At 37.7% G+C, this 19,157-nt stretch overlaps 1 protein-coding gene across 2 annotated transcripts in view; it reads right to left on the bottom strand.

Moving 5' to 3' along the window:
• GARRE1 (granule associated Rac and RHOG effector 1) overlaps window positions 1–19,157 on the bottom strand; it is a 55,751-nt gene that overhangs the window by 5,118 nt on the left and 31,476 nt on the right. For both annotated transcript variants that reach the window (XM_051629304.1, XM_051629305.1), the window contains exons 3-11: window positions 15,135–15,341; window positions 12,539–12,679; window positions 12,160–12,255; window positions 11,867–12,028; window positions 11,184–11,342; window positions 6,321–6,418; window positions 4,735–4,860; window positions 3,254–4,245; window positions 101–266 (exon numbers count right to left, since the gene is read on the bottom strand). In XM_051629304.1, coding sequence (XP_051485264.1) covers window positions 101–266; window positions 3,254–4,245; window positions 4,735–4,860; window positions 6,321–6,418; window positions 11,184–11,342; window positions 11,867–12,028; window positions 12,160–12,255; window positions 12,539–12,679; window positions 15,135–15,341 — 2,147 coding nt within the window. The remainder of the gene's footprint in view (window positions 1–100; window positions 267–3,253; window positions 4,246–4,734; window positions 4,861–6,320; window positions 6,419–11,183; window positions 11,343–11,866; window positions 12,029–12,159; window positions 12,256–12,538; window positions 12,680–15,134; window positions 15,342–19,157) is intronic.

The raw sequence follows: 19,157 nt of genomic DNA, 5'->3' as shown, positions 1-19,157 counted from the left end.
CAGCAGCAATAGGGAAGATCAGTATTCCCACATTCTGCCAAGTCTAAGTGTAAAACAGAATCATGTACAATAAAAAGATGTAGCCTGCCTAATCTCTTACCCTTCTGTGAAATACTCAGGAAAGGGCCAGGTTTTATGAGGATCATCAGGAAGAGGCCAGTTGCTGCGTGTGTTGCTGGGACGACGGACATGCTGTGCTTGCCTTTTTTGTTGCATAGCCTGGTTGACCCCAGCAACATAGCGGGCAAATTCTGGATCAGAGCCAACTGAATAAAAGAAACCAAGAAGTCAGTTGCTGACATTCAGCTATTTCTACTGCAGTTATCACCTCATTTAATCCTTTAGGCTCAACCATATCTCACAACAGAAAATAACTCCTTCAATATTAATAAATGCCAGAAAACAGTTGATACCTCTTCACAGAGCAGGGAAGAACACTAGAATGGAAAATGTTTTTTAAAAGTAGATATGCGCCGTTCACCCATGGTGGGTACGCCTTCCCCTTGCATTCCATTAGGGAAATAGTATTTGTCACTATGACCAGGTGTATACACTGAAAGGTCCAATATCCCATCAGCAGACACTGATGGAATTAAAGCTGGTACATTTATCCAGGCTCAGCACAAAAGAATGAACCAATCATTACAACTGATTCTAGATTGCACCACCATTTCCCACTATGCTGTGATACTGCCTGCTTTAAGAAATCAGAATCTCAGATGGATCACATACGAATATACTGCCCACAAATTGCCTACTTCCTACAAAGACTAGACTATTTAAAAAATGTTCTGATCCTGACCTGCAAAATATCTCAGAATAAGACTGATAAGTTACAGAAAATGCACTAATTCTTAAAAATAAAAATTCTTCAGTTAAGTGCTTTGTGTCCCAAACACCTGATAAGGGATAAGCATGTTCTTGAGCAGACAAAGCAAAAGCCTTAATCCCAAAACTCGATTGAGCAGATAAAATAAGTAATGCATTAAAAAGACTGCTCTTATGAGTCAATGTAATTGAGTTTCCACAGCTTCTGTTTCTTTTTGCCTTTTTTTTTTTTTTTTTTCCTGAGGAAAAACTCTGCAATCTGACCAGATTTATGGAAAATGTTTGGACTACATGCATAGTAATTGCAGCAGCAAATACAGAGCTGCTGGCTTGCTGTCTCAGTTGTAATTTAAAGAGTGAAGACTGAAGAGTGTCTAACAAGCATGCCCAGCTCAGGAAGCAGAAATCAGTCTTTCATAGGGTGGCTTCCCAGCATTCAATTCAGCATTTAGAAGAAAAGTTTCCTCATTATCATTTGGCACATTCAAAAAAGAGCTCAGCAGTGTTTGGTTGGATGCAAATTAAAATGAAAATAAATTAACTTTGTTTCTATACATTCTTTATTGTATAAGCAAGGTATAGAGCTGTCTGACAGCTGTGCAGAAACAAAATATTACCACTAACACCTGTTCTCTTTGAGAAACAGCTTTATGTCAGTTTAAGATGAGGCTGGAAGCTAGACAGATACTTTGATCTAAGGATAGATAGTTGCCTTTGACATGAAAAGCCATCAATTTTATAAGTTCTTAATTAGCATTTGCATCTGAAAAGTGACAACTTTCAGGCTGTAAAAATATTTACCAGAAAAGTAATGCCATTTGTTTTGAATGACAAGTGTACAAAGTCCTAAGAAGGTCTGGGAATGAAAGTGTTTCTCATTTTAAAGCCTTCTGTACTACATTAACTAGAGTTTAGAATGAAAACTTCTACATCACAGCTCAACCAGACAAGTTATATAAAAGTTATCTTTCCAGTAGAAAAGTCTACCGGATTCGAAAGTTTTTTTTTATTGGTTTTGGCTTTTTAAATCCCAAATCCGTGGAAAACACTGTTTACTTACTGCTTTAATTGTTGAAACACATCTTAATCTACTGAGCACCATTCATCAGCTTGAATAAATCACCTTTTCAAAGTATCAAAGTCCTTAATATTCATCATATCAAATGGAACAAAACAAGTAGCTTTATTTTTTTAAGGAAAATACTGCAGAAATATAATGGATTCAGAATACTACAAATGCCAGTCCTCTGTACAAATGCATTTTTTCCCCTACACATACATGTGTTTGGTGCTTAGTTAAAATCAGTTTATCCTTCCTTAAAGGTTGTAATAATACTTAACTATACACCATAAGTATGTTTAAATAAGATGATGCCAACTCAGACTTAAATGTTGAAGAAGCTTTTGTTAACCTAACTACAATGCCTATTTTTGCCTCATAAACTTCACTCATTTATCACTAATTGACAAAATAACTATCAAAATTATGAGTCAAATGAGCTGGTTTCTGAGATGCCTACACAGTCCACACACACACGTGTGCAGATGAGCACAGGAAGCAGATTCATGGTTTGATAAAAGGTCTTCCTGTTTGTTCTAGTGCTGCCTCCCTCCAGGCAGTTTTCATAAATTAATACAAAGTTCCTGTAGCCATGTTCCAGGCTAGCAGAAATTATGTTTGAGATAATAGATTTGTAAGCTGTTCTTAGTAATACTATCAGAAGAATTCATTAATCTCCTTTTAGATTCTACAGTCAATTTCCTAAGTCTTTAGCTATTTGCTTACGGCTATAAAATTTTATCTCATTACATCTTTGACAATAATCCCTCTATATTTACAATTTATTGGTGGTTCAGACACATCTGGCAAACCACATGGCATTTGCTCTTTAGTCTCTAATCCTTCAGTATCCAACAGCTTCACTTCAATAACAGCAGAACAGGAACCAGTATGACTCCCATGGATTTGCACAGTAATGTCAGGGTATGGGAAAGATGCAATCTGGCTGGATCTCCAGACTGCATAACTGATGAAGAGCAGGATCATTTTGGGTAGAGGTGAAACAGATAACTTCAGAAATTTGGTTTTAAACAATTTTACAAATTAACAACTGGAAGAACATAATCTGCAAGTATCTGCTTTGGTATTTTGATGTGGTCCATATCAGAAAGGTCACAACTACTACTACTGGAACAAGAAACAAGGAATTTGTTCCCCTTCTTATTTATTAATCAAACTTGCTTGTACTTTAGTTCACCTTCTGTTAAGAAATAAAAAAGCCATACACGTAATACCTGTTTGCTTTGTAAGTGCCCTAGCATCTGGTGGATAGCACTAGGAAGTGAGTTATTACTAGCAGTATTTAATAGTATTCTTTGTAAAAGGACCCTTATGAAAAAACATTATAAAGGAAAGGACGCCCACCTGCAGGGTCGAAAGGCAAGATTTCTCCCAACATCCCAAACACTCCATCAGTTTGGTCACGATTTGGCCATGTGTTGTTTCTAGGTCCTTGTGGTTTCTGTCCTAACATCTCCGACATCATATTGTCCATGTAGCTGCTCACAAGACCCAAGCTGTATAAATCAGAGCTTAAATCTGAAAAACCAGTATTATTCCACTGGTTAATATGAGACAATCCAGCTCCAACAGCTTGGGCTGGCTGCTGTGAAGAATTAGTGAGCCATTTAGCAGGTACACGTTGCTGTGGTCCAATAGGTTGAAGCAGGTGTTGGTAATACTGCATCTGCTGCTGCTGCTGCTTTTGTGACTGTTGTTGCTGTGACAAGCCTTGCTGGGAAGGATGCATTGGTGTGTGAGAGACAGACTGCGGCTGCTGTTGTACTGTCCCTGATTTTTGTTCTGTTGCTGTAGAGGATGCAACAGAGTTCCTTCTTTTCACCATCGGAGAAGTCTGCTGGGATTTGCCCATGTTAAAACCAGACAAGAAATCTATAACATCCTGCATTTCTTGATCAGTTGGTAAATTCATACCTTTTTCATCCTTGCCATCATCTGGTTTGAAGAAGTTATCCCGTCTTTCAACCAGAAACCCATTCACTAGCTGATTATTTGTGCTCTGAATCGAGTGCAGTGGATCTGCGGTCCTAGGAAAATTACCGATGTTCAGAATGCTTTGTAACCTTGCGTCCATGTGAGCGGGCATTTTAGTTTTGTCCTCTGAGTTGGAACTTATAAAGACATTTTTGGAAGGTGTACTGGGGATTGAGTAGCTTCCAGTATTACTTGTACTGGTGCAGGAAGTTTTTTTTGTAAACCGTGAAGTCAGTTTTGAGAACGTCTTTTGCAGACCACCTGAAGATTTGCTTCCATTTCCAGATGGCATGTCAACTTGATTCCCAAAGTCTGATATTTCACGCTGTAACTGGATCTGAATACAAGGCAAAGCTTGCTCCCTGCATCAACAAAAACATGTATATCAAACCACCAAATAAATAAACAAGTTTGTACTTTGGAGGAAAATGTGCATTTGGGTATAGTTACTGGAGGAAACAAACCAAGGACTGCCATGTTCGTTAGCTACTTCTCATGGTAACAACACAAATTATTACTAGTATTTGCAATAGCATTAACTACTTTCCATTCCTGAAGAAATTCTAACTGTGCTTCAAGATCTAAATGTAGGCTAATTTAAAATAAATCAAGTATTCTTGAAAGAGAGAAACATACTTTTGCAAACTTGGATAAGCTGCTGGTTTGTTGTTGTTTTTTTTTTTTTTAGAAGACTACTGAATCTTATGTACCCAAAAGGTACCAATTTCTTGCTCTCGGTATGACCCTTTCTCATGAACCAGCACTGCCAAATTCCTCAGTACAGATCTTTCAACATTGTTGGCTTGGTTTAAACTAGAAAGATAGAGTATGAGGCTCAAGAGGAGATGTACCTTCCTTCCTTCCACCTGTGTATGTCAAACACAGCAGTATAGAGCACATCTACTAGTCCCAAAGTCTTCTCTGGATCCAGACTCCTTTGTAGCAATGACATTGTTGCTGGATCTTCTTTCAGACACCTGTAATCATTAAGTTTAACTTAATTATTTAATTTTTTTTTACATGAAACAATTTTACCATGCTACTAAGATAATAAAAGGCCAGTTGATGCACCACTTTTGCTCCCACAGAGGTGCAACTAATAAAGGCAGCATCATGTGTGAATGCCTGAGGGCTCCTAAAGGCTGCACCTGCGGCCCCAGTTTTTTCTGCTGTTGAATATACAACTAATCTAAAATTAGGAGTTATTTTAAAATAATTATTAATGATTACCTCTTCAGCTGAGCAAGTATAATTCAGGCACAGAGGTAAGAAATAACAAGTACCCAAAGCCCATTTCTGAAAAATGGCAAGAACACTCCAAAACTTGACACCTAACACTCCCACGGGTGCACTGGGGAGTCTGGCACTAAGAACCCCAGCCTGACATATCCAGCGGTCTGAGGAAAGTTTTACTGAGCTGTGAAGATGCAGGATTAGTGAATTCTCCCCACTAATGGCACAGAACTGCGACTGAATTTGAGGTGAACTAAGTACAACTTAAATCTCAATATTGGCACGTGTCAAGTATCTGACCCGCCCCTCCAGCCAAGGAGCAGAGGCACTCTCGCTGTTCGTCAGCAGGCGGAGCTCTTCCAGAGTACACAAAGCCTGGCTCCAAGCTATCCAGTTTTATTTTAGTTCTTTGATAATAGAGCAATTTACATAAAGAGAACAGAGAAGTGACAGTTTACACTCTATAGAGGAATTACAGATGTATTTGGGTAAACAGACTATCGGTTGACTTGTACTTCTGGACACGCCGCTGGTACCATTAGTAACAGGCTATCTCCCTGCAGATTGAGATGAATGAACTGTCTTGTACTGAAATTCCTAACACTGGACTAAGACAGAAAGGAAGTGTTCTAGTTCCAAATCAGTTTCAAAAGGGAAGAAATCATCACCTAAACTGTGGATTAATCCTACCATTCTTTCCTAGGTAGTCAACTAAACTGGCATCTCTTGGAGCACAGAGTTCTGCTTTCATGACAGCACTTAAAGAACAGCTCAGTGAAAAGAAAAAAAAAACACTAAAATAAAAAAACAACACTAAAGTTCTCAAATTAATCCAATTCCTGCTCTTCCTGAGGTAACTGCTATGAGGACCTGCCAGGCAGGAGCATAACAGGAATACTATTGAATTTATTTTTATAAAGCTTCTCCATCATCAAGCCTTTACTCTTTCTTTAAAAGTGTATTTCAGTGCCCCAGCACTGCCTTCCTAATTTTCTTCAACAGAGGCAGCACTGATACAAAGACAGCTAAAGTACAACCCTCAGTTTGTCAGGAATGCTGTTATTAAAACAGTTCCAGAAAGGAACTCCAGAAAGATATGCCATAACTGCATAGTATTCTCTCTTCCATTTGTACTGCAATATTTCCCCCTATATATTTCAGTCATAGTTATTAGTATAATTTACAATGCAGTATTTTTATTTACCAAGTTGATGGAACCTGCACCACAATTCTGGATCCTTCTAAACTTATCTGAGGAGCATAGGCTTCTTTATTTTCGATCTGTGCTGTGTCCACAACCACCTAGCAAATAAAGTGAAAATAAAAATTATTTAAAGAATGAATTTTATTTTATCAGCCTGCAGTTAGGACGCAATAGTCTCACCTCCCCGCCACGCTACAGGTGAAAAAATAACCAGCTAAAAACAAATCAACTCACAAAATCATATAAATTGATTTCTATTTTAATACCTAAAAAAAGAAATAAAATTAGTAGTTTGATACAGTAACCTATATTTCAAGGACTTAATTATTCTCCATTATATACTGTAGTTATGCATCACTAAGTAGTTACCAACTGCTTTACCTAACAGCTGGTAGTTATCAATGGCTTCACGTAACAGCCCTTACATTTGAGAGCTTTGGCACTATTACTACTTTAATAGCTCCCAAACACCTATTTATCAAAATATTTTAAATAACTTCACTGCAGTGTATGGTATGATACAGACAAGTGGTATTTAGTCTGAAACTCTTCACATAGCTCACAGTTCTTAATACTGCCCCCCTCCTTTTAAGGTTATAAAATCCCACACCAACATTTCTCTATTACACCTAATGGCACCTACTCTATTATAAATTCTCTATTATATGAAGAGATGAAAAATTAGTTCAATTTGTTGAATTCTGAGTCTTCTGTAAGACATCATGAAGATACATGGAAGAGGAAAGTCTTGAAAATTAACCCGTTGTCATGAACCTTTATTTTTAATGGAATTGAAAAGGAATGGATTCACTTCAGCTTCATTTAAACATTAATACCAGTGATAGTAAGTTCCATATTTGGTTCGTGCTTTCTGCTGTTGTCCAGTCTGCATGGGTTGGCCTTTTTGATCATTTCCATAATTTCCTATTTTGGTCATGCTGAACCAGCAGCTTTTTGGCAGCAGTCAGCAGTTCTTGCTCTAGTGACTAGCAGATTCGCTGTATCCTTGAAATGGCAAAAGTTCTCTGGTATAAATAAGCTTCAAGGGATAGTACTGGCTTTCTTTTCAATCATCCTACACTGGTTCTAATTCTAACTGGTTGTCTACAACTGGTTATGAAGAAATGTGAAATGCAAATGATGCTGTCTTCTCTCTCTTGCTTTAACAAAGCCATCCAATGACACTTAAATACAGTTATTTCCCACCTTTTAGATACTTTAGCATAAGACCTTGATATTCCTTCAGTTGACTCAGCATTTGCCTGAGTGTATTCAAACTTGTAAAACATGTTTAAGTACATGACAGGACCATGCTATTATCCACTCATGAAAATACCTCTCATTTAATAACAGGGCAACTCCAGCACATTTTTCCTTGTGTTTGGACCATTTTAATTTTATGTAATTTGGCAATTTGCAATTTAGCTGTAACACAATTATAACTGGGATAAGGAGAGATGAACTTTTCTCAAGGAGAAGTGAAAGGAAAAGTTTCTGAAGGAGAAATGAGATTTTTCTCAACTCCCAGGAAAAACACTCTCTGCATCTCAGACCTCTTAAGTCAGAACTAAAATTCTGGTTTGGACAGGGCTAGATGAGCTTCTGGCACTGGTGTACAATGGTGCTCATGGTCTGGGCTTTGTTGTGGGTTGTCCACCTCTCCCCCCGTATCTTCCTTTTTAAAAAAGTTTTGCATTTCTCAACATTTGGTCAGAGTTACACCACCTGGGATTTAAAGAAATCTAGGAGATTTAATGTTTCTGCAATGTACATTGGGTTTTTGCTACAGAAAGATCTACTGGCACAAAAAGGATGCCTCAGTTAAAATCTTCTCTTCATGAGTTTCAATGAGGCCAATTCAGAGTTTTATTTCCACTCACCCTCTGAATTAAACTGTTTTAACACACATTACTTTTATTCAACCATGGAGACTTCTTCAGTAGACTCAAATCTGAAAACAAATTTTAAATATATATGCTAAGGAAAAAAAAGCAAAACTTCACTTTAAAAAAATTTCTGATGTTAAAAAAATGGAACCTAAAATGACCAAGCAAACTAAGTAACATCTCATTGTGCTTTCACTCTTAACAAGCTTCTTTTTAAAAGGCACATGGCAAGATAGGTAAGACTGTCAGATAATGTTCTTTTTTAAATTTAGTGTTTAAATGACGAATTGACACACAATTCTAAACTAATGCAGAGAGTTCAGTTTCTAAAAGCTGTCTAAAAGACTACGTAATACTGTCCCATGATTCATCTATCCAAGTTCTATACAAAATAAACTTAAAATAAACACATTCTCCCTCCCTGCTTGGTGAGAGCTTAGAGGATGGCTTCCTGTTCATCAGAAATCTATTGTTCTTGTTTTACAGGTGTTTCCTCTCTCATCTCCACCCAAAGAATGCTTTAAAGAAGCAAATTACAATTTCTCACCATAGTGTGAGGCTACCTACTAGCATAATTGAATCTTATATAAAATCACGGCACAAACTTTATAAAGAAAATCCTCAACCCTCCCACCCTGCCAAATTGTAACAAATCAAAGTGAGAGTGAAGGAGAGAAAGCTACCAAGTTTTCTGTCATGTGTAGAGCTCATTATTCTTTGAAGACAGAAACCTGCTACTTTCAGAACACAAGCGTCATTTGTAGACATCCATGATTCAACACAAGTAATACTTCTTAAATCAGCACTGTCATTTGGGAGAATGTTTAAGTTTTATGCTGACAACTCTCCAAATGTTATGATAAACCTGAAGAATATCAGCGCTTTAATTACCAACAGGTCTAACTAGGTATGTCTAGACTGGGGGACACCAGGAGATTTCCAGACTCCAGAGTCCTAATGTGCCTTGGGCCACTTCTCAAATCTCATCAGGGCAGGACTTGGGTGTGCACAACCCTCAAACTCCCCAGAAAAGAAATGGTGGGAGGTGCAGCATCCTCCAAGGCATTCCTCACCTAGACACTCTGGAGCCAAGAACTCCTCCTGAGTTACAGCACACCCATATAGGGCTGCTGAAAAAGTGTTTCTTTTTTGGCCTCAGTTCCTGTAACCTTCTGACTTGGTACCAAAAAATGGTTTAAGGAAATAGGACAGAAGGTCAAAGTCACTTTATCAGCTGTGAAATTTGTTTTTAAAAGGTGTTATTTACAAAGTATGTAACAATATGGATCCTCTGATCAGAAATTACAGTTAGTCACAAAGTTCTGATGGCCTGCCATCACCCTGAAAAAAGAATCAGCATCTGAATCAACAAGAAGCATTTAGCTCATTGTAGGTTAAAGATGATTCAAAGAATACTTGACAGAAACTATCACAGGCTACAGTGTATCTTCATGTTTGCACTTCCTACTATTGCATTCTTACCCTCATTTGTCCACTCAAATGAAAACTCACAGTAGGCAAAAAAACCCTGTGTCATGAACAAACAATTAAATGAAGAGATTACAGTAATTAGTTATGGGAGCAGAAATGCATTTTCTTATCAGAGTGTGTTCAAAGAATCTACTTTTAGCAACTGCTTAGATACTGTAAAATCCATGGGGTTTGTTTCTAAATACATATGTCTACAATGAAGTATTTAACTGCTCTATCCTGTTGGAGGTGTCAGGCAGTGTTGCTTGGTGCAGAGGACTTCCTGGTTTATGTCAGGCAGGAAACCTAGCTTCCATTCAAAGCAAAGGGGAAATGAAAAAATGGCAGTTTTTAAAACTAATCTGAGAGAATGGGGAAGGGGCATTCCTTTTAACACAGTGGAGAGATGACAACGGTCGCTACTGGAATTTTGGTACACCCACACTAAAGCTGAGGTTGCTACAACATGCTCCCCGTCTGCCACAAAGCAGGATCACAAATGTGAGACAATGTTCCTGTTGCCACTAAGGAAGGCATCAAAGAAGGCATTTCTGATTTAAAACAAAAGGGCATTATTGTGCCCTGTCGTTCACCATTTAACTCCCCGATTTGGCCTGGAAGAAAACCCAATGGTAAATGGAGAATGACAGTTGACTACAGGAAATTGAATGCCAATACAGATGCACTCACAGGTGCTGTACCTAACATTGCTGATCTGGTGTTAGAAATCCAGGAAGCAGCACACCCAGTGCTGGCCTCCCTGGACATAAAAGATGTTCTTCCAAATCCCTATTGATCCTGAGGACCAAAAATATTTTGCCTTCACTTGGAATGGGGTGCATTACACTTTCACAAGGTTGCCCCAGGGATATATAAACACTTGCCCACACTGGCTCATCACGCACTTGTGTGTGAACTGGAAAACATTCCAGAAATCAAAAATAATTCCAAGGTAAAAGTCTATCAGTACATAGATGCTGTGCTGGTAGGGGGCCAGAGGGAGGGGGAGGTAAAAGCAGTTTCTGATGCCATAATTAAGCATTTTATAGGCATGCAAATAGAAATCCCTGAAGAGAAAAGGCAACCCCCATCCCAAGAGGCAAAATTTCTGGGAATAAGGTGGAAGGGGGGGACCTGGAATATTCCTTCCAACACTTTATCTTACCTAGGACAGATAGCCCCCCAGTACCGGCTTGCGACACACAGTCATCTATAGATTTGAAAATCTTTGTTTCACTGTGGAGTTTTCATTGCTTGTGTTCTCTCTAGTAACGGAGTATGAAGCACACAAGACACTCTCCTGTTCTATCAACTACAGATACAATGTACAAACTTGCATTATATGAGGATACATTTTGCTCATAAATCAAGTTAGCTGCAGCATTAAAAATGGAGAAACACAACATAAGACACTGGAAATTAATTTCCAAATGCTTCAAAATATCTAGTTTCTCTTCAGGACTCTTCAGTAGCCCTTTTTCCACTAAGGCTACTCATAGTCACTTACCAGTCCAGCTTGGCCAAATAACAATTGTACAGCAGTTTTGCAGGCTCCTCGCCAAGTGGAAGGGCAAACCTGGTTTAGTACTTCGGTAACAGGAGAGTCATCTCGTGGTGTAAGTCCATTATGGCATCCAGCTTCCTTAATCAACTGCAGCATTGTGTGCTGAAAAAATAACAACTTTGTCATACTAAACACGATTCAGAAATGTTAACACCAGTGCTTCTGTACGTATTTATCATTGTTCTACACTTTTAAAAAACTATAATGTCCATTACCTCTGAACCATCTTGTATAACTGGAAGAGCACAACTGCAAAACACAAGTCTGGAAGAAAGTCTCTGCTATTTGGAACATAATACTCTTCCAAAATCAAAATCAGTATTTTTGCTCATATTCTTGCAAAACAGTTTAATAATAATAAAAAAAAAAGGCAGCATTTTGAGCTAGATTTCTATGCTTCTCTCAGATTAGACTGAATTTACTCAGGTGGTTAAAATGTTACCAGAAGCAGGCGTGGATCTACAATGTTATCAACACCTTGTTTCCACAGGAAGTCAGCCTAAAAACATGCACTTTTAAATACAAGTTCGGCACTGAACTTCTACTGTTGCTGAATTTTAAGGAGTTCTACTTTTTTTCCTTTTTCCTCCTTTCTGCACTCCTGTGGTTAGAATCAGGGTTATTACCGTTTTCAGCTTCAGGTTTTCTGCTGCAGACTCATTAAAGGATATTCCTTTCAGAAAATGTGATCCTATCTGAACAGGTACAGTGGGCAGTTCACACTGAATTGGCTGAGGTGGAGTTTGTCTCCTTCCCGTTTGCTGGGCTTCAGCTTCACTGCAACAGCCCTGAAATATAGGAGAACAGAAGAAACAAAGACATCAGAAAATCCTAATACTAGACCAATTTTTTTTACAAAAATAGTTATTTTCAAGGTGAGAAGGGATGAATGAGAGAGAGGAGGTTTAGCAGATCCTACCTGAAGACTTGCTTCAATAGCTTTTGGGTTCAAGTGGAAGCCAGCTTTCATTGCATATTCACAATGACCTAAACTCTCCAAAGCCACTTTGTAAGCCTGACATCAAACAAAAAGTTGAAACAGAACATATCAGCACATATATATAAGCATGTAGTCATTGTGTCTGGATAAATACATAAGAATTGTTACAAGGATTTACCCTACTCAGTTCTACAGAATATACACATTTATCATCTAAGATTGAAATACCGTAATTCTAAAACACCTCGTGGCTGCCCATGGTACATAATTCTGCAGTAATACACTCCTTCCATATTTCATTCCTTGGCCCACTGACTATACTACATGCCTGTGAAAGCCCCAGACTTTAAAAATTCACCTGCAAAGCACTGTCAATTTTCATGTTTAGCTCTTTGAGCTGATGTTCAGGGATCGCCACACTCTGTGAGCAGAAGAGTTGCTGAACTTCAATTCCTGCCAAACATCCATCACAGCCTCTTTCTCGCAGTCGAGATGTGGCCTGTAATGTAAAATAAAATTCCAGGGTAAAGAGGTTCAATGTTAAACTATGTGAAACTTAATTGCATTTTTAAAAATAGCAAAAACACCCCACAGATTTAAAAACACAATAAAGGAGATGAGAAGCAACACCTGGTGAAAAGGAACTGTAGGAGATTATTTATTGTAACTTATTAAACATCTACTGCTACTTTGGAAGTACAAATCTCACGTAATTGGCATGGCACGTAGGTGTTGGCTAGCAATTTAATTCAACATTGTTTGCTGTTACTATTTCAGCTCCCCCTCAGGACTAAGGATCCTGTTACATAGGCCACATGACGCAGTGGTTAGAGGAGGGACTTGTAACTTCAACATAAAGGGTATCACTCGCCACAGAAACAGAAGATACATTTAATGAAGTGTACAAACACTCCTGTGTACATAGGATGATACATTTAATAAAATTAAGGGTGATTACTGTGGTGCAATTTGAGAAGAACCATGCAAGACTGTAACATCAATTTAGCACAGCAAGAGAATAGCTTTAGGTAATGATTTTGAAAAATACGAAATAAGAAAAGCCAAGTATCTAATGTTAACTGTAAAATATTACACTACTGAACAGAGTAAAACAAATAGAAACCTACTCTCAACTGCACTTAAGGCCTCAGATACAGTTTATTTTTCAGTCTGGAAAAGAGTCTTGCTCTAAAGCAGGATGTCCAAACCAGGGATTTTTGGTACTACAGCCAATGGACAGACACATTGTTCATCCCATTGACACATACAAAATGACAGCATTTTCCAAGTGAAAAATCTTAAAAAAGGAAAAAAAACAGTTTTGAGCTACCAACAAAGTATCATTTTAAACTTTATTCTGAAATAGCCATGTATCCTCCTGCCAAAGAGGCTGATTTTATGTGGAAATAATGGATTGCCTTCCACTCCCCAAAAGTAAAAATTTGGCAAGATTTCAGTACTTCAGATCTTCCTTCTATCAAAATGACTTTAATAGTAGTCTATCTACAATTATTTATTTACAAAGCATAGATTTTTCTTGTGCTATACTAGAACCCCAAGCAAATACTTCAGATCAGTTTTTTTAGTCAATCATAAAAATTGAGAAAAATTTTTTCTCTTGTAAGTCTGCAAGTAGTGAAAATCTGTGCTTTTCTTTTCTCCTCCACATGAATGTTTAATAAAGGATTTAGCATAATACTTGCACTAAACTCTATTTCAAAATACAGATTTTGTCAACAGAAATAGCTGAAGTGGGCTGTGAAGGAGGTAAAAAAAGAAAGTTAAGGTCCCAGATTCTGCAAACTCAAGTTTAAATTTTAACTACATTTTAAACAAACTTGATAGGAATTGATTGCAGGGCATTTCTAGAAATTGTAACACAGCTTTAAGGAACTAAGTATATTAAACATAAAATTAACTAGTTTTATGTAAATGGAGTGAAGCTGTACCAGGATTATAATTATAAGTATCTTACAATTATCTGTAACACACCTAAAGCACTCCCAAATCCCTGTTTTATCCAGTGAAGTAAATTTACACTGCAGTAAAATTTACAAATAATTCCTCTGCATTCATAGTACTAAAGGAAACTTTGTTTGCTTTCAGATACCTTGCAGATGTTAGCTGATAAATGGAAACCTTGACAAGATTTCCAGTCAGGATAATTAACATGCTTGTGTGGGCTGCCAAATTAGACCTCAAGAGCACATGCTCCAAGTTACTTGAATTTAAGGAAACCATGCACTCAGTGTCTGAATCCATTTTGATCTATCAGTCTGCAGACTACAACAGTGTAAGCAAAAGCAGAAAAGCTCATTAAATTATTTGTCTTTGTAAAGTACTTGTTTCAGCAAGAAAAGTAAGGATTCCACAGATGGCAAGTGCCTGTAAAAATACAAGTCCAGAGAGTGGCCTTGTTTAAATAATACAATTAGCACTCCAACAATTGATGGATCAAGCAACATCAAGCTTAACAGCATGAAGACAAATGTGTTAAAAGTTACAGTACAGATTTTTATGTATAAAATTGAATACTCAAAACTTAATATAAATAGACATGATCCAAATTATTTTTCATCAAGATTTTGCTCTGTTTTTGAAAGAGTTGTTAGATGTTGTTGTTTTTAAATTTGCTGTCTGCCGAAGTATGTATGAACATTGTTAATTCATTACTAAAAAACCTGCTATTTCCACTGTTTGTGGACTCCTCATGTACAATCATATCACAAAGAAATGTTTACACAGGGCAAAGATGGCATAATCTCCATTTGGTAAAAACAAGTTTTAGCATCTGAAACTAACTGCACCATGTTCCCCCCCACACACTCCAGTGTAACATGTCATTAAAGACAGATGTCTTCTTTCTTCATTAGTTCATCCAGCCTGAATTTAGGTTTCACTAAATTTAACTAAATTTCACTAAATATAATGTCACAACAGCGAGAATTCTGTACCTCTGCTGCTCCTCTCCATGATCTTATTGCGTCTTCTAGCTCATTTGTGGGGCTTAAATTTGAGGCTCCAGCCCCACTAATGTTCTTTCTTTCCTGAGCTACAGCTTCAGCAAAGCAAGAATGTGCCACTGGCTGGACCTTCTGCAAAGCTTGTGACAGGAACTGAAAGTGGACCTGCATCACCGTCAAGAAACATCGCCCAAGTACCTGCAGGAGAAGAAACACAGAAGCAAATGGTTTCCAGCAAATAGAAGATTTCACAAAGTTCCCTTCTTCCTTTTTGTTCAGTGTTCAAGGTAAGAAACTACGTTCAACTCAGATCCTTTTTTTTAAATTGAAATAATGCTTCAGATAATAAGTAACAAGTGATATTTAACCATTAACTTGAAATAAGGTAAAGAGTGAGTTAGCACTGGTTTCTATGAATTAAGGGGAGATAAGAGTGATCCCACGTCACTTCTACTTCTGCACTGAAGTTATGGTTACTTGAAGAATGAAAAGCTTGTTAAGTTAGTTAGCAATACTGAGCATATGAAACAATACAAAAAAGGGAATAGACTATTATCAGAAGAACACAGTCAACAGCAAAACCCACTTGCACACAGACCTAAGCGGAATTTATGCTAAAAACCCAAACCAAAATAAAAATCAAAATAATTAATACAGTATCATAAAAATCAGACAAGTTTAATCCAGCAGTCTATCTTCCAAGCAGAGCAATAACCAGTAGTAAGCCTGAAAAACATTTTCCCATTATATACACCAGTGCCAACACAGTGCCATTTTTAGAATATAATAGTGACTGCAGAACACACACACAAAGTTGCAGCCCTGTCACTTGCATTGTCTGACAGGAACTGCTAACGCTGGCACAAATCTTCTCTTTAGAATATTTCCCTGAAATGGGTCATGTAATGCTCAGAGAGCCTAAGGAAAGGCAGGGAAGGGCTGTTGGTCCCTCCCTGTATTCGCTGGGCTCTGTGTCCTGGGCCTCTGATCCCTGCGTGTTTCCATCCCCATTTATCTCCCTCTCTTATATGAATGCTAATGAGAATTATGACCCAAGACAGACACGTGCCTCAGGTACTACAAGGAAAACAACAAGGTCAATATCTGAGTATTTAGGTGCATCCACCAGATGTGGAAGAACAGATGGAAGTGGAACAACCTGGAGAGGAAAGCAGCCCAAATGGGAGTGCTCTATCTTCAGGGCCACGCTCTCCTAAGCAGACAAAAGCCAATAGCACAGCATAAATAGAACACAGGAGAGAAGCAAGTGTTTTCCAAATTACTGTAAAAAGTATTGAAAAAGCTATTCACAATGTTTTGTTTCTTTTACGGAGTTTGTCATGCAAACTGGTTAAAAACATATATTTGAGTTTGATTTATTAAAAAAGACTCAACTTGAATTCCATTTTAGGAATAATTTTTAAAATGCACAGATAATGTACAAAGCCATCATGCCTTGGAGCAAATAAATAATCTGGCTTATTTTCAGCTACATTCTTCTGGAATAAAAATATTCAGACACAATGATCTTACTGGCAAGACTCTGTAGTCACACGAACACTTATATGCATTAACTATCTACTCCAGAAGAACCAGTGGTGGCAGTGCTTTTTTCCATCGCATCCGGACTCCTTTCAACATTCCATTCTGGTTCAATCACTTCCTTTCTTTGTACAGGCATAAAATTAAACATTTTTGGTACTTTGACTGACCTCTGAAACTGGAGTTTGCTTTATTAAAAAACAGTCACAAGTGATAAAATGAGTAAAACTCCAACTTTCCTGGCTACAAGATTAGAAAGATTTATAAGAAAACTGCAGGAAAAGGCAACTGGTGATCTAAATATTTCTGTGTAGGAAGAATGCAGTTCTCAGGGGAAGAAGAAACTAGGACTCATTAGGAATTTCAAGCTGATTAAGTTTCAAAGAATATTTAAGGTACAGAGGTTGAAGTTTCCCCTGCCTGGGAATAAAGCTCAAAATAAACAAATGATTCAGTTTTTAAGTGGCAGCACACACATTCCTAGTATAATTTTACAATGTCAAACAGTAAGGATAAATAGTAACATCTGCTTTACTGAACTTCTATTTTGTTTGAAAAATAATCTGTTTCAGTCTTCCTCGGAAATGGGCAAGGATGGTTTTAACTGCTTAAATGAAATCCAAGTGGTGGAGGATTTTTGCACTCTTAAACACTCACTGTGCATGCCAAACTCACTTTGCTTTAAAGTTCACTTCTTGAGGATTTTCTTCCAAAGAGCTGAAACTCCTGAATGTGGAAAAGAAGTACAACTACCACCAGTTTAACAAATACACCAGGGTTGGCCAGCAGTTACCAAAGTGTGTAAGCAATACACTAAATCTCTGATGCAAAATCTGCAGAACAACATTAGCATATAGATGCATTTTTTTCACTGTTAGAGACACTACCATCTCTTTTTCGAGTTTATTTTCCCCTGTTTTCCCATGCAGACTGTTTGACACTCCTACTTGACACCATAATAAGAACAAACTAAAACCTAGAGGGCTTTGTAGTAATCAAAGATGACTGGAATCATCACAGATGTCAACTAGCAAGTTTTTCTTGGTAGCGGTGCTGTTTTCTTAATCTGCTTCTTAGAATAATTTATATTGCAAATACGACAAGGTCTTCAGCTTGAAAACTTTTTGTCCCAAGAAAAGTAATTCTAGCACCCTGCCTTTCCTAACCCATTACCAGATAGGACAGCTATCTATCTCAGCAGCTAAATAACCTTTCCTAAAAGGAATGTGTCTTCCTGTTTAGGCAGTTTAAAGTAATGGGACTTTTTGGGGATATCTCACTTGGGACTTCCTTGTCGCTGAAACAGGTGATGAGTTTAATCAAAATGGCTACATACAAGCAGGAGCAGCATGTGGAGATGCAGTGTTAGGTTGCTCTGCCCTGTGTTAACCTCCAAATGGGGGCATACAATCAACTTTGGATTATTTTGCTGGATGAAGTGCACACATAAAATTGCCAGATTTCCTTGCTCAACAGTGATGCCACGCAAATTCCCTAGCAAGCAAATCTCATACAAGAGATTCTTTAAAACAAAACACTACCACTAATAAAGTTACCAAATAGCCAGTGTCAGTCTTCCAAACTTCATACACTGACCTGCAGTTCCAAGTAATATTTTATGTAGTAGAATTTTTTTTTTCCCCCATTCTCTTTTTTTGCAATTCCTGTAAACAAACAAAACCCTCAAAAAAAACAAAAGGCCACAACTCATTTCCTTTAACAGAACTCTTAATGGTTTCATTAACAATATGCCCTGTGGACAACCTGTTTACCCACTGAAGAGACCAGACTGAAATAGCAATATAATTAAATCAACTATGAGGTATGACACAAACTGGTGTACCAGGTTATGAGATAACCCCCTTTCCCACATACTACTGAAAGTAAGCAGAATAAAATTAATTTTCACTGTGTAGCAATGCCCTGCAGTTCAGAAGAGTGATGTCATGACCAAAACATCTCCAAGGGAAGACACGATCCTGCTCATTGAGTTACCTACAAGATAAACTAGATTCCAGCAGAATTTGCACCTTTCCATCTACAGGATGGAAAGGAGACACGAGCCACCTAGCAGGCTAATTTCTGCTAGCAGTCAGCCTGAAAGTTCAGTAGTGAGTAAAAAAGCATTTAAGTGTTAAGCATTTTAAAAATAAAAATCAGCAACAAAATGTAATACAAAGTATTCCTAAGACAATGGTAGCAGTTCTGAGAGCAGACCATGAGATTATAGACAAAGACAAGAGCACAAAGTCATTCCAGCAAGCCATAGCATTTCCTACTGATTTGAAGCAGCTTTTTGCTACTAAAGAGTTCCTCAAATCAGAAAAGTCTGAAGCCAATCCCTGCAAATCACAGGGAAGATAGTAATTTTAAACAAATATTTCAATTGGGTTGTTTGCTAAGAAAAGCCTACATTTTATATTTACTCAGCTATTTTTGTCCCACAAGCGTCTCTTTCAAAAATGTGTTCAT

The sequence above is a fragment of the Apus apus genome, chromosome 11 (assembly GCF_020740795.1).
Source record: "Apus apus isolate bApuApu2 chromosome 11, bApuApu2.pri.cur, whole genome shotgun sequence".
Lineage (NCBI taxonomy): Eukaryota > Metazoa > Chordata > Aves > Apodiformes > Apodidae > Apus > Apus apus.
The sequence above is the reverse complement of the archived record's forward strand: the minus strand, read 5'-3'. Positions and strand labels throughout refer to the sequence as shown.